Source organism: Vanessa tameamea, chromosome 11, assembly GCF_037043105.1.
Source record: "Vanessa tameamea isolate UH-Manoa-2023 chromosome 11, ilVanTame1 primary haplotype, whole genome shotgun sequence".
Classification (NCBI taxonomy): domain Eukaryota; kingdom Metazoa; phylum Arthropoda; class Insecta; order Lepidoptera; family Nymphalidae; genus Vanessa; species Vanessa tameamea.
The window spans coordinates 12785507-12801710 of NC_087319.1; the positions used below are offsets into that span (position 1 = coordinate 12785507).

Consider the following 16204-nt stretch of genomic DNA (forward strand, 5'->3'; position numbering starts at 1 on the left):
CTAAAAAACCTAGTACGAATTTTGGAAGGACTGTTTTCAATAGAAGTATGGTCACCGCGCCGTGTTATGGCCGGTGTATAACAACCCTCGATACGTGGTCGGGAACAAAGCTCAACAAAATGATCTATTCCCCTGTCCCTGAAGTTGGAGGAGTCACCAGCCAGCCCCGAGCCTGCCGAGGAAGCACTGCCGGACCCAAAGCTTGACACGAGACGCAAATCCACACCATGGAAGAACTTCAATCTGAAACGTCAAATTTCTAAAGTTGACCTTAAGCTCAAAGCTGCCTTCGGGCCGCAAGAAAACGAGGAAATCGTTGAAAAAGGGAATTCACAATTCTATTGTGAAACGGCTGGTACATCCGAGGCGGCGCCTGAATCTATCACCGACTCACCCGAAGGCGAAGACGCGGGAGAACGGAGAGCAGACGAAGATAAAAGCCAACTGTCGTCACCTTTACGCGTTTGTTCGGATGTCTTCGAGCGAATGCATCGAGAACTACAAGAGAAACGAGCAGCTGATGTTTATGACAGAATGCATAAAGAACTTCAGGAAAGATGGCAGGATAAAGAACGAGGTGAAATAACGCCTGACATTTCCCCCTCTCGGATCGGAGACGACGAAAAAGCTACACGTCCTGACAATCTTCCTCTTTTCGATGAAGATGGCAAGCCACTGCGACCACCTCGTTCGAAAGCCAAGAGAAAAGAGGACACAAAGGACCAGAGAGACCAGAGATTGCTATCAGTGCCCAATATTAAATACAACAAGCAGGAATCGGTAAAGGACCTGCGAAAGAAGCAAGCGACTCAACAGTCGCAGTCGTTCGCCGGCAACCTGATGCGGCGGTTCAGTAAGTATCCTCAGGAGCTATCCACCTCACTCTCACACATGCCGCGTCACGCGGGTCGACTCTCTCGTAGTCTAGTCATCATGTAACATAGCGTAGATACCGTTGCTCTGGAATTGGAATGGTAATGGTTTGGCCAGTTTTTATATCGTTTACTAATATTGTAGATAAAGTTTTATCAGATAGAAGTCTTTGCTCGTAGATAAATCGTAGTTCAACTTTTAACATTTACCAATATTTTGATCTGACGACTAGTGTGAGTGTTATAATGATTCTATTCTAGAGTTTATTATAAAGTTAACGGATGATCATAAAAAATGTAAACATCATGCTTCACGCTTCTTGTGATATTTGGCTTTTTATTTATTTTAAAATTAAAATTATATACTTTTAAAATAGAGCGTCATAATTGGTGCATATATATAATATATACATACACATATATAGATATATTTATATATAGGATCACGTGTATAAACTTACACTTTATTCGCTGGTATATTATCGATTGCCATAATACAACACTTTACGTAATGGCTGTATTTTTCTTTCCCAAGGACAAGGACTCATCCGACGAGGATTCGAACTGCCTAAAAATTCTATTCGGTGATTTATTCGGTAATTTTATACCTTAAATAGTTAATACTGCATCGAACGTAGGCGTTAAGATCTCTGTGTTGTCGATGTCCATTTGGGATGATATTAAAGTAAAGAGCTACAGTAGTGGGAATCTAGCTGTGCACCTCCCCGCTTGATAGCTTCACATCAGACCATACCGAGCAATCGACGCGCCCGGGATACTTACGATGATTAGTCACAAAACGATTCGAATAGGCGCTACACTTTTCTGACTGATCTGCTTTCCCCAGGAGAGCTTGTAGCGAGACTTTGCACGAGAAACGAACGAAATGTCGAAGAGGAATTAAACGAAGTAATAGAAGTGCCCAACGTATTAGGTATGGATCCTCAGCAAAAAGGCTCACAGCACACGACTAACAAAGGAGAAACATAACTGAACCTCGCCTGACTAATACCGACGCGTCCGGCGCAGAGGCCGCGCCCTCGCGACACGTGTCCGTCACGTGTACTCGGTCCTCGGGTGGCGGGCTCCTCTTGTGTACTACCCATTCGTTTCTTTTTATTTCTGTTACACTTTCTATGTTCATTTATATGCATCATTATATTTATTTAATGTACTATCCAATTCGCTTATCGTTATCCGAAGTAGGCAGGGGCAGCTTTCATATGAAATGGTTAGACCCGCAGTCTGTGACCACAGGATGTCTTTTCTATTTATGTACGTTTGCGTTGTGGTTTTCGTCTTGGGGGTAAACGCATCGGCTATGATAAGGACGTCAACGTGCCACTATTTCTACAGGTATAACTTAAAACAGTGGTCGAAATTGATTAACAATGTACACAATTAAGTATCACATGTGACCCGTGCGGCAGTCCACAGCGTGCGGTAGGAGGGCGCGGGGTGCGGGCGGCGAGCCAGTGGCGCAGGTCGGACGTGTGTGTGTGTTGTAGATGAACGGGCCCGGCGGCGGGGGCGGCGGGGGCCCGGCGGGTGGCGGGGGCCCGGCGGGCGGCGCGGCGCCGGGGGGCTGCGCCGGAGGGGGCGCGGGCGCGGGGGGCCCCGCGGGGCCTCGCGCAGTGCGGCGCTCGCGCTCGCAAGGTACCCGCAAACTGCACAAGTGCCTCTCCACCGCGTCCGACGTGTACGCCGCGCCCCCCGCCCCGCAGCATTCTCTGCTCACGACGCGACAGTATTGCAGTTTTGGTAGTACAGTCACCTTTATTCGACCTCTCGGTCTGCCTGTCGATCTAAACAGTCGCAATTTCTCCTTTCGTTATGATTTTGTTTCTTTCGTTTTTTATTTTTCTTTTATTTTATGTTCGATGGCGAGTCGCTGGAGATGTGTTCGGATCTGAGCAGTTTTGGTTATGTGCCTCGTGCGTCTTGTCGAGCTTTGGCTGGAGAACTTGAGGAAAGAGCTGACGATATTGATTGCTTAAGTGTTCATTACGCTTTAATGTTGCATCGCAGTAAATATCAGTTTGTTGAATGTGTTTCTCGAAAACGGTACGAAAATATACTCTTGTATATCGAGCGGTCTCGCCCAACTATTATTTCTTTTTACGACTTCTTTATTTTTTCTTTTTCTTTCTCTACACTACCTACAACTACTTCATGACCTACCATGATACTCTTCAAAAGTTATCTGAAATTGAAGATTACACCAGTCAAGCCATTATGAGTAACATAACATTGAAGAATAATCTTCAATTTCACGATCATGTCAAATATTAGAAATTTCATTATCCACTAAATTGTAGCTGATATTCCAAATTGGCAATAACGACTTGTTGGACATCTAAAATCAGGCCTCAGTCATAAATCTGTACCATTACTCATCGACAAACAGCATGCATCGAATTCTAAATAATGTATAATCATTTGATAAATTTCCAATTTCAGATCGGAATCATTTAATAGGTAATCATTACAGTCTGCCACCTCACCGTTTGTTATTTTAATTTCTAGTTGTTCATATCGAGTAGTTTTGTTTTCCTGTGTTGTACCATCGCCGTCATTAGAATGATCAATAACTGTGTGTCCCCGTCATAACGACCAAATAGTTGTTTTGCCAGAATCTGTACAAGTAATGATTCGCCATCTACAGTACTATCGTCCCTAACTTTACAAATACCCACATCGTGGCACTCACCTTAGTCGATCGAGAAATAGACTTACTGTGTATGCTGTTTACGAGATTCAGTTAGTTCGTTTCAGTTACATATTTTTACATGCAATTTAAATTTCTGCAAACACATCAATCAATACACAACACGACACACGATGACACTAATGAGACTGTAATGCAATGGCGACTGTAGACGACGAATCTGTTTTCCAGTGACTACGGTGATAATGCTTGTAACACATTGTGGTTTATTTGTCGATACAGAACCAACTATTCCGCAGACTCTCGCATCTATGGAGTACTTACAAATAATGCAACCCAATGGTATCCCAACGACATTTGCATTGTTTTTTTTTTACATTTACATTACTTTAGTTTTTGTTTTTCGTTTCGTGGCTTGTCACGGGCTGCGGTCCTGTTTTTGTCACACGGTAGTTGGTTTGTTACTTAGAGTCGAAATTGTGGCTGTGACTATCTTCCGATGTTCTCCTACACTCTGCACCTCAACTGCACTTTACGAACAACTTCCGGCATGACTCTTAGACATAACAAAAGGTGACTTACTACTAAAAACTATCTCTTTTCTATTCTCTCACTTGCTCAGTGTACGAACGGTATCTCGTATGTATGTTATATGTGCATTCTATGAGCGAGGCTTTACATATTGTATACGATACACGAACTATAGTTATATTATCATTTACAATTATTTCTGCGTTGTCGATAGTATTCAAAGTTCTCAATATTCCTCATCACGAGCGGTCACATTATTTATTTCTTTGCATTTGTCCGCAACATATTTTTAGTATTTTACTGCAGAACTTTTACTTCGAGTGCCTGGCCTGGCTCGAGCGGTCGTCTCGGCAACCGACACTCGAACGCTATTGATATTATAATTACTATTTTTATTAACTGCTGTTGAGTACATTACATTATCTTTTTTGTTTCTAGCTCGACCACAAAGCAAAAAGTTTATATGGCTCGTTTTTGGCTGCCTCTATATACGGCTGTCCTTATGTCTATGTATGCTTACAGTAATATCTTTATTAAACGCACTAGTCGCATGCGCCGCTAAGAAATATTCACTGCACCAATTTTGGATATAATATATAGATGTTTCATGTTACAACTCCATCGAAATTGTTTGTCCGTCCACGACCACGCTACATACTAGCTATATGGGTCCTACTTTAAGGACAATCTATTCTGATAATAAACTTCACAGTAGGAAACATAGGACAATAAGATCAATAAGAATGACGTGTTTGCGCTTTATAGAAAGTTAGTGTAATGTAGTAAAGCCGCATCACTGCGGCCGGGCCGGCCCTAGCTTGCGCCTTCTCACCTCCTCATATATCATCCACCGTAACATAACATCTGCCATCTTAGTCGCATCGTCACCATTACCTCTGCGCTCAAGTCTCGCTTCATTCGATGCTTTCATTTCTGGAACTGTGTGTATGTCTCATTACCTCATGAAAGTGTAAATTGTAAATCATGAAATGTTAATATCATCATGTTCATTTTCATAAAATACCATTTCGTCAAAACTTTGTGTAATGAGCTAACTAAATTCCCAAGGTGATAAAACGAGTAACGACTTACTTTGTTGTGCAAATAAGCTGAGATTGGACGGGCATGCAACAGAATGATTATCAAGCATGACTCCTATTTGATATTTTACTCTATTTTATATTCGGCACAGAAGAATGCTGCAGCTGAATGAGTTTCAGCTAATTTCACAACCGCACACATAACCAGCTAGCTCTAGAGTGCAACTTCGTAGACTTGTAATGGAGGCGGTGATACTGGCTGCAATAATCATTGTAAAATTCCAATAATATCGTCAGTAAATGTAGTCAAATAAAGCAGCCCTTATCGCAGTCAGAACTAAGGGTCCACTAGCACGGGGTGCTATTGGACTTTTAGTTACGTTCTAGTCAAAACGGAGGGATAATCTGTCTGTTTGCACCAACCGGCCGCGTAGACAAGCTGGACAGTTCGTTCTCGCGGTCGCGCTCCAGCTCCATGTCCAGTCTTGAGAACATATCGCAGGAAGGCATTCAGTGCCTCGCCTTTGCCGACAGCTATACGAAGAGATCGGGTAAGTCGCCTCATTTGAATTGTTCGTGTTCGAAGTACTCACTTACACTGGCAGTTTAATTCCACGCATAGATCCCACGACGTTGCTGCCGACCTTGTGGATAGGAACGACGTTGGGCTCGGTGCTCACAATGATGATCAGCTTGCCGGAAGCCGACCTGCGCCACACGCAGCCAGTCGTTATTTCCACGAGCGGTAAACTAAAACAAATGCCTTTTAATTATATGACAAGTATTTCAATAGAATTATAAAATATATATATTTTTATTTCACAGGCGGTCCAATATTTAGGTTAAAGGGTTCAATATTGGCCATGTCATTTTTGGATTGTAATGGTGCTTTAATTCCTTACTCGTACGAGAGCTGGAAGGACGACAGTAAAGACGTAAGTTAACAAAGCAACGTTAATAACTGTTTTCTGTTACCTATTCGTACGAATTCGAAAAGTACGTTGAATATAATCACCATAATCGTTAACGCAGGGTCGGGAGCGGCGCGAGCGCACGCCCACCAAGCAGAGCTCGTCGGGCAGCAGCCACATGAGCCCCCCGCCGGCCGGCGCGGAGGCGGCCGCCGACCGCCAGTTCGTGGTCATCGCCTCGGAGAAGCAGGCGCGCGTCGTAGCGCTGCCCAGCCAGAACTGCGTCTACCGCCAGCAGATTGTCGACACGGACTTTGTAGTCAAATCGGAGATTGTAAGCTTAAAAGGTCAGTCTTCCGTTAACGTCATTTCAAAATATACAAATATTCCTTAGGCTATAGGGCTGTGTGCTAGCTCCTCTGGGTGGGCACTATAAAACAGACAGACCTCAATACTTAGGTGATTCAAACGTCTAGGTAGCCAGGTACATAAAATACCTGGGCCTCGTCCTGGACGGTCGCTGGACCTTTGAAGAGCACTTCAAGCTCCTGGCCCCCCGGATCGAGAAGGCAGTGGGTGCGATGCACAGACTGCTGCCTAATCTCGGGGGACCGAGGGAGGAGGTTTGCCGCCTCTATGCGGTGCGTGCATCGATGGCCCTCTACGGTGCGCCTGTTTGGTCACACCGACTGACGTGCGCAGCGACGTGACTGCAAGCCCAAGATCCTGAGTCTGCAGCGGAGAGCGGCCATCCGCATGGTGCAGGGATATCGCACAATATCCTTCGAGGCGGCGACCCTTCTGGCGTGCTTTCCGCCGTTGGACAGCCTGGCGGAGAGGGACGCGAGGGTCTACGACCGGACTCGCGCCCTTCGTCAAAGTGGCGGAAGTGCGTCCTACCCTACCAGTGCTTTCGGAGTGCTCAGGCGGCAGGAGCAGCGAAGGGCTCTCACGATGTGGTGCGCCCGTCTCCGTGGAGATCGGTACGCGCATATACGCGTCGTGAGTGCGATCCTGCCGGCCTTCGAGGCCTGGATGCGTAGGAAGCGACGAGTCACCTTCCGACTCACACAGGTGCTGACCGGTCACGGTTGCTTTGAAGAGTACTTGTGTAAGATCGGACGCGAGGCGATGGCGGTTTGTCACCACTGCGGGGCGGACCAAGACACTTCCCAGCATACGCTGGAGGCGTGTCCCGCGTGAACCGTGGAGAGGCAAGTCTTGGTCCATGAAATCGGGCGAAATCTCTCCCTGCGGGCAGTCGTGTCGGCGATGCTACGCAGGGAATCGGCTTGGGAGGCCGTAGTCTCCTTCTGTGAGACTGTCATGGTCCAGAAGGACATTGTGGAGTGGGCTCGGGAGAGAGCTGATCCCGCCCGGCGGAGACGACCCACGGGTCGTCCTCCCGGCCTCCAAGCCCCATTGCCCGGGGCGAAATAAATAGGGCATTCCCTCCGGCCGTGGGTGCGTGAGATGGGGGTCTCATGCATCCGTTTCATACGCCCGAGAGGAGGACGGCAGTCCGGTTATGGCCCCGGTCTGCCGGTGTACGCACTAGCAAGGGGTGCGGGGAGGGCAAGACCATTCTTCGCCCTCCTGAGTCGTGCTCCGCCAGCCACGAGCGGAGCAACTCTCCGTTTCCGTGCTGATGTCGGCCATCGCAGGGGTTTTTAGTGAGTACAAATCTCACATAACCCGACATCCCCCCCAGGTGTCGGGTATCTATGAAGATATACCCTGCGTCCACAAAAAAAAAAAGACCTCAATACTTAGGATTGTTTTGTTCCGGTTTGAAAGGGGATTGAGCCAGTATTACTACACGCGCAAGGGTGCTAACACCTTAGTTCTCAAGGTTGGTGGTGCATTGGCGCTCTAAGGAATGGTAATTCTTTCTTATAGCTTCTATGTCTATGAGCAGTGTGGACCACTTACCATAAGTCGCCCGTCCGACTACTTATACAAAAAAAATCACTCATTACTCGGATTCAATTTAATTTTAAACTAATAAGTTCAATGTTTATAAGTTTAAAATGTTATCTCGCCGAATTCAGATAGCGTCTGTCTGGTGAACTACTTGTCGACGGGTCACTTGGCGGCGTACAGTCTCCCCTCCCTGCGGCCACTCGTACACACGGACTTTCTGCCGCTCTCTGAACTCAGGTAATTTGGTATTCCACGTGTTTACAATATTTTATTCTCCACTAACTTTTTTCTGTGAAAAGCAGAAACCGAACTTGGATAATCTATCAAAGTATACAAAAATACATAGAATGAATCATATTTGTGTGTTACGTCACTAAGTTCTGTTTCCATGTTTCACATCGTAATCAAAAAATAACTTTTACCTACTTATCGAGCAAGCAATGAAAGTGAATGACTTGATGTCGAGGCTCACGTCCTCCCATGAAGACACGACCACTCTTAGACGATACACGCACCCGATCGAGGCACTAAATGATAAACGGCTTGTTTTTATATTTATATCCCTTAGATACAATTAGCTTCGCAATACGGGCATGAGAATGCTGTATTTATATATATACGCTAAAAATTACAAATATCTCATTTTGCAATTTTTGCATTCATCGCCAGACACTTAATCAGATCATTTTTTTACATCTGCTATTTTATCATTTGGGAGCCGACGAAGAGAATTCCTTTGAGTTATGATCGATGTTAGAAAATAGCACCTGTTTGATGCACGACAACTTCTTAAAATATTTAAATAACTCTCTTTCATACGAGAGTAGAGTACGTTAAGACTTTAACGATAATCAAATAAAATGGTCGTGCAGCAAACAAGGTCATCTGTAACGAACACGGCCAGCACCGAGACGCTAGTGGCTGTCGCCGCGCTCTTTTGGATCACGAAGTAGACAAAATTTTGCAAATCTGATGAGCACCACCCGTGCTTTTGATATTTGGCACTCTTCATCTATTTTTCAGTTGGGTAACCGATATCGATCGGACATAACGAACACGACTCAAACACATCTCCGGACAGAATTACTTCCGATCATGACCCGCCACTTGGTGCTGATTTGTGTAACGACACTAACCCCACCGACACGCTCGACGATCATTCAATGTGCCCGACATCCGATCGCATAATAGTGCTAATGATGTACTTCATAGTGTGTAACCCTCATAGAGCTCGACGCAATCTGACCGTGCATCACTAGTGCAATGTTGTCGCTCGCGCGCCCCGCGGCCGCGCCCAGTCGCGGCTGCGGGACGCTCGAGCCTTGTAACTGACCGGTGCCTGTGTTCCTGGTAGCTTCCAGACACAGTCCAAACAGAGGGGTATCGTAGACCCTATGCTCTCCATATGGGGCCAGCAACTGATAGTTAACGAGGACACGGACCAGTAAGTCTTCGCTAATAGCGGAATTGCGTTAGTCATGTACCATCACCCCGTGGTGTCCCCACGCGATCCGTTAGACGTGCTAGTATTTCATGTTACCCCGCAGCTTCCAAACCTCGCCCTGCGATCATTCCGGACGTGGACGAATCTTATCTGTCGTAATTTTCAATTGGATTTATTATTAGATCAAAATTGTTTTCAGTATCATAACTTTGCCCTTCAAAATACTATTGGCACTTGTTTATTACAACTGAAGATACGCATAGAACTGTTTTTAGACATCTCACATGAACAAATGTATTACTAGTATTTGTCAATGAGCGGCTGCAGGCTTTGTTGTGTAATGAGCTGGATGTCTCGAAACATTATTCGGTATCTTTGGTCGCTCCAGTCCGTCCGCTGCCTGCGACACTGCTTCAGTTCCCGATCCCGACATCAGCCCCTTCACACGGACACTACACCTCGCCACCACACGCACACGTTTTGTAACACTTACATCTCCTTCCTGTCATTATACTTCACAGAGAATCGTTTCCTCTTTTCTTCTCTTATTATTTCTTCTTTGCTCAACGATTTACCTTTATATTTCTCGTTTCTTGTGAAGCATGCCCGCTTTGAATGTTCTAGAACTATTCTATGTCTTTGGCACTGTCATATTTATACACTGATAAGTTATCGCTTTTTAAAATAATTAGATATTTAAAAAATTTAAAGAATTTTCGACAGAGTATTCAGAGGATAAAATGGAGGTAAGATAAATAAATCATAATTAAAGTCAAGGTACTCATTTATGGCACAAATGTTCTATTTGATGAGAAATATTAGTCTAATAAGAGAACTATTCAAGTTATGATTAAACTGTTTTGGATCATTAAAATACAGTCATAGTAATCGAACGAAATAGACAAATAAACGATCGTTTTAGAAAATGCTAAAGTAAGCGGTTGATGATTATTATTTGAAATTAAATTGTGATTAGAAGTTACAGTTAACTCAAGAATGACTCGTTCCCTGCGGTGTGTTGCAGAATAGCGAAGACGTTCTGCTTCAGTAACCGCGGACACGGCCTCTACCTCGCCTCGCCCACGGAAATACAAAAGTTTACTATCGACGCTGAGTTCTGGTGAGTATCGATAAATGTAAGCGATATTTTGAAACTTTAAAAATATGCGAAGTATATTTTCTACTCTTGCGTCTTTGTTGTTTGTTCGGATGGAATCTTGTTACTCAGTTTTGCAGCAGATATCTTCAACCGATTGAGCTGAAATTTTATATACACGTTTAGTTTGGATGACAATACAAGATAAGCTATGTGACGTCATTCTAAATCCAATATGGCGGACCATCCAAGATGGCGGAATAGTTATTTTTAATGCATTTCTACAATATTGGTATCAAATGAAAGGGCTTGCTGAGAATAATTAAAAATAGTCTGACATCACTCTTAATCCAAGATGCTGGAAGAATTTAGAAGTTTTTTATGCTTTCCTATAGTATGGGTATTCAATGAAAAGGTTCGCTGAGAATACAAACGCAGGTTAAATAACTAAAAAGTAAAAAATAAATTAAAAGCTAAAATACATTTTTAAAAAAAACTTTTATCTAAATGCTCTAAAAAGAAGAGAATAAAATTTTCCATCAAAAACCAAATAACTAACTAAACGGTTCTTGAATCACATTCATACGAATCCTACAACTCCCGCTTTCAGTCAGCAACTAAACGAAATGATCGGAGAGCTGTTCCTGCCGCGGGACATGCCCGAGCCGCCCAAGGAGAGCTTCTTTCGAGGGCTGTTCGGCGGAGGGTCCCGGCCGCTCGACAGGGAGGAACTATGTGCGTAGCCATACCGACGCGTAATACGTTAATGCCGCCCTAGCCTGCGCCGGGCCTGTACGTGCCTCTGTCCGACAGTCGGCGAGAGCAGCGGCAAGCCGAGCCGCAGCGTGGCCAAGCACATCCCGGGGGTGGAGGGCGCGGGGCAGCGCGTGGTGGCGGCCACCAGCGAGGTGGCGCGCGCGCACCAGATGGTGGTGGAGCGCGGCGACAAGCTGACGCAGCTGGAGGACCGCGCCGAGCGCATGCACTCGCAGGCCTCCGAGTTCTCCAGCTCGGCGCACCAGCTCATGCTCAAGTACAAGGACAAGAAGTGGTACCAGCTGTGAGACGCCGCTTCGCGCGATGTGATAATGTAAATAGTAAACGATACTACACTACACTTAATCTTTTTATACAGCGTACCTTATGTATTACCGTAGTGGTTTCTCTATATCGCACTCTTCCCGTCTCGCGTTTTCTCTTGTTTTCGACACTGTACTCTGTGATTCGAGATGCGAGAGCGTGTGAGTGAGTCGGCAGCCCCTCGGCTGACCGGGCGAACGGCGCGTTTGGGTTACCGTTGAGATAGTGTTACGTTGCGATAGTGTTGCGTCGATATGAGATTATTTAAAGTTGCTACCTTAAAGATAACTTAAGTAGATGTAATTTTTTATAGATACGAGCGAACGGAACGGATGAAACCACTGTAGTCGTTGTGAATCGTGTTGATCTGTGTAAAGTAAATATTTATAAATAAATGAATAATATAAATTTAAATGATTGAAAAGTTAAGCATTGGATGACAATAATTTTGTTACATTTGTCCGGAGTTTGGTTTCGCGCCGAAAGCGTTCCTGTTTGTTTATTCTACACAAAGTCTTCTATTGAATACCTCTTTTAAAAGTGTACCTACATATATTATATGACTTGTTGATCTTGTTGATCCTGTTTTCATTCTAACACTTCGCTCTTTCGATATATTTTAAATTATTAATTCATATATATATTAGGTATGAAATGTGCATAAAATGATGTTATTAAGATTTAATGAATCATTCGAGGTGCGCCTCTTTGCAATGATAGCAATACAACGGACTCCGGCCCGAGTGGACCTGACCAATAGGTGTCGTGTCGATGTTGTTAGCTGATTAACTATTAACGAATGAAACCGAATGAAGCGATAACTAATATACTATGTAAAGTATCGATTAAGTAACGCACTGCGCGTCGCAAATAAGAGATAAGTTCGTGCGGAGAATCGTCGCAGTTTATGTGTATAGGAACATTTATTATTTCTGCTGCGATCTGCCAACGACCGCAAGCCGGGCACGTTTCCGAACGAATAAAACGCAGCGAGTACAGTCCGCTCATTTGCCGTAGGTAGTGCGCTCGTAGGTACCGACGCGTCGCAGGGCAGTAATCGCTTCGACGCCCGCAGCGCCGCGCGCTCGCTCAAAGTCAAACTGCTAATCCGACCGATCTTGACAGTTGGCACGTTTCTAATCTGTGACGTCGATCCTTTCGTTTAGTAATCGTAGTGAGTTTTGTATCATCTAATTCCATGCGTAGATTTCGGATGCCAAAGGTGACTATTTTGAAAATCCGTTTTGTATATAATATCGAGTACACAACGCGCTAGGCGGTGTTTTATATCTCATTTTGAAACGTTACAGTTCATCTAGACGTCTGCGAATATGGCAACCTAGCGTTACTATTGAAGGAATATATTGGAATATTGTAAAAAAATACGAAACGGATGCTGTTCCGATATTATATCACTAACGTTAATATTTTAACCAGATTATTTTGGTATGTAGACGCGTATACACCCGAAGACGAAGACAGAATTGATTCGTGAAATTTAATATTTTCTTATCTATATTTAGTGGTTTTAGTGAATGCAGATGTTGGCGTTTTACAAGCTATACTTATTGTATTACTAGGTCGTTGTAGATGTCGGTCGCGACGCTCTCGGGACGCTCGAGTTTACGAGACGCTTATGAATCAGAACCAACAGGGACAACACACAGCACACAATTTACAGCTCGGACATTTCATACATCTAGCCATCGTTTCCCCACATCGTTATGAACTTAACAAACTATACCAGATCATGTTCCCATACGGAAATGATTGTATACACTGCAATCCGCATACAACTTGTATAAGCACTCTCGGGCCGCGCCCCGAGGCGTCGCCGGACCGAACTCGTGATGTGACGTAACGTCGTGTGTGTTAAGTTTAAACAATTCTATTTCTTGTTACTCGGCGCCCGCGCACTCCGACTCGGTCCCGGTCCAGCCCGGTCCGGTCCGGTCCGGATCGATATGTTGTTTGCGCTTTCTCTATACTTTTAACTAAATGTTCCCATTGAAACGCTATTCACTTGGAAATTATGGGACTAAATTATTATAAGGATTGTAAATAAATAATTAACAAAACTTGTGGCAAATTATTACTTGTTAATCTTTAATATTCGTAGTTCATTTAAATATTATTTTGTATGGATTAGACGACTGTCTCTTTTTTAACGTTTGGAAACGAGGGAGTCACGAGCATATATCTATACATATTGTATATAAAGGTGCCGTTGAATCATATTATTTAGTTTGGTAGATGATATAGTCATTACATATATATAAATAAAACGTAAAAATAAAATTATATCGAAATTAATGTGTCTTTTATTACAAACCCCCTTACGTCGATTTACGAGAAAATAAATTACTGCAGCTTTAATTATTTATATAGCAGTGTTTTTAACAGATTACAAAAAAAAGGATGTTATACGGATATTTGAAACAATTTGGGTATTCTTTCATAGTGACTCTTCGTTATCAATTTATCAGTTCAATTAACCAAATTGTACAATTTCGAACGAAACAAAATCGAACTGATAATTAAGACCATGAATGGCCTTTGTTGCTAAGTCTTTACTTTAATAGTAACACGGGAACGTTATCGAAACTGACAGAGCGCTTCGTTGGTCTACTATCACAGTACAGTACATTTTAATTATAATTATTGGGGATACGACCCAGACAGGTCTGACAAAACCTTTTGTCAAAAATGTTTTTTCAATCGTTGCATTTGTTTATGTGTTTGTACATCATATGCTTATTGGTAAACGTGTTGGTATTACTTCAAATATAAATACCGATCTTTGTTGTTTGTATCTTGTGAAATTTACGTCACGGCATATCATTTCAAATACATATTTATATAATAGTTTGACAGGCAAATGGGCCGTCTGATGCTAAGTGAACACCATAACCAAAACACATTGGCGCTGAAAGAAATATTAACCATTCAATGCAAACGATGGATTTATTGTGACTTTCATATTGCAACAACTACTTTGTTATATTTAAATATATGTAACGGAGCGCCATTGAAGATTTTATCACATCATCAATAAGGTGACTACCCGTTCGATGACTTGATTAAATCTTTGTATGTAAAGACTTATTGATTTAATGTAATACTAAGATATTTTGCAACATTACTTGGTGGTAGGGCTTTGTGCAAGCCCGTCTGGGTAGGTACCACCCACTCGTCAGATTTGTGTCACAGTAATGGAAAAGGGAAAGAAGGCGGCAGGGGAGGTTAGTTCAATGATTAAACCGAAATTATCGCGCAGAAGTGTCACAATAATTTTTATCTTTTTCTATTTGTCTCAGAGTTTTATAGTGAAATTATTTGATTCGATAATGGACATATTTATAACGAAATTTAGTGGAGTTGGCAATTTCAAAATTAAGATAATAATAATATGTACAATCACCTGCATGACGCATTAACTACTGAAACATAAAAACAAATATTTGTGTTTACTTTCATTGTGCGGCGTACTAAGGGCGCCGGCCATTCCTACAACGTCCCGTTATTTGCAGGATCAAAGCAGTAGTACAATAATAAGAAAATATGTATCTACATTTTTGTAAACATTTTTGAACAAATTTATTTGAAGTGCGATTTATTTCAAAACTTGTGGCATTATTAAAATTGAAAGGAGTAGTCTAGTACAAAAAAATCCACCACATGAATTTTTATAAACTATTTGAAGTAACTAAATTTATCTGATAATCCATTAAATCAAGATGACGGAGGAGTCGTTTATATAAAAATAACATCATGCATTATTTAAAAAAAGAACACACGAATGGAGCATAAAAATTTGTTTTTATAATATAAATACTCCTAATAATTCAAATACTGAAGATTTCATTAATTCGCTAAATTTTAATTTGGGCACAATCAAAACACAACACCACATACTAGAACGTGATATATAAACATCGATACTATTTCTAGACCAAATTCAGTCATGAAAGAAACAATTGTAAATCATATGGTTCACATGGTACACCACACCGGCACACACACCCAACTACTTCTCTTTATTAAACATCTAAAACAGTCAAGTTTTGAAGGTGGACATGTAAACACTTTTAATCATTTAATAATATTTCTAACTTAATCAGCTCCAACTTGTTTTGCATTTAGCCACGTTTAGCCACATCGTTATAAACTTACTCGTCAAACTATACTAGATAATCTTCCGAAACTTTCCACATTTTTTTACGGCATAGGTGACAAACGAGCAGGAGATTGACCCGATGCAAAGTGACAAACACCGTCCTGGATCATCTGCAACTCCGGGGGCTTGCAGGTGCGTGCCTGCCTTTAAGAAGTATGCAGGATATTTTCCTGAATGTTTCCATGTCCTAATGCCATCCATTAATTATCCACTACTTCGGAAATTCGGAGTCACACTGTCAACTTAATTTCTTGTCACCATCAGTTAAAGGTGACCTTTGTTACTCGAGGAAAACCTAATGAGTCTAATGAAAATTTGCAACTGAACACTCGAGATCGTAGATCGAGTACGAACCTTCTCGAGGGATTCGAGAGCTGCCCTCTGCCAGCAGTGGGAGTACTTTACTTGAATAATTTCAAATCAATGCGACGTATACGACTATAGACAGGAGGCAATAAAACG

The 16204-nt window shown here is 42.7% G+C and overlaps 1 protein-coding gene across 7 annotated transcripts in view; it reads left to right on the top strand.

Annotated features, from left to right (window-relative positions):
• Positions 1-13878, top strand: part of LOC113395304 (syntaxin-binding protein 5) — a 244771-nt gene extending 230893 nt beyond the window's left edge. For 2 of the 7 annotated variants that reach the window (XM_026632874.2, XM_064216220.1), the window contains 11 exons: positions 145-853; positions 1720-1806; positions 5546-5662; positions 5734-5856; positions 5937-6046; positions 6144-6369; positions 8074-8182; positions 9300-9389; positions 10414-10509; positions 11096-11220; positions 11299-13878. In XM_026632874.2, coding sequence (XP_026488659.1) covers positions 145-853; positions 1720-1806; positions 5546-5662; positions 5734-5856; positions 5937-6046; positions 6144-6369; positions 8074-8182; positions 9300-9389; positions 10414-10509; positions 11096-11220; positions 11299-11549 — 2043 coding nt within the window. In that variant the 3' untranslated portion in view covers positions 11550-13878. Of the gene's footprint in view, positions 1-144; positions 854-1407; positions 1469-1719; positions 1807-3822; positions 3883-5545; positions 5663-5733; positions 5857-5936; positions 6047-6143; positions 6370-8073; positions 8183-9299; positions 9390-10413; positions 10510-11095; positions 11221-11298 lie in introns of all 7 variants that reach the window. The other 5 variants (XM_064216222.1, XM_064216223.1, XM_026632879.2 and 2 more) reach the window with 5 other exon arrangements.
• The last annotated feature ends 2326 nt before the right edge of the window (positions 13879-16204 follow it).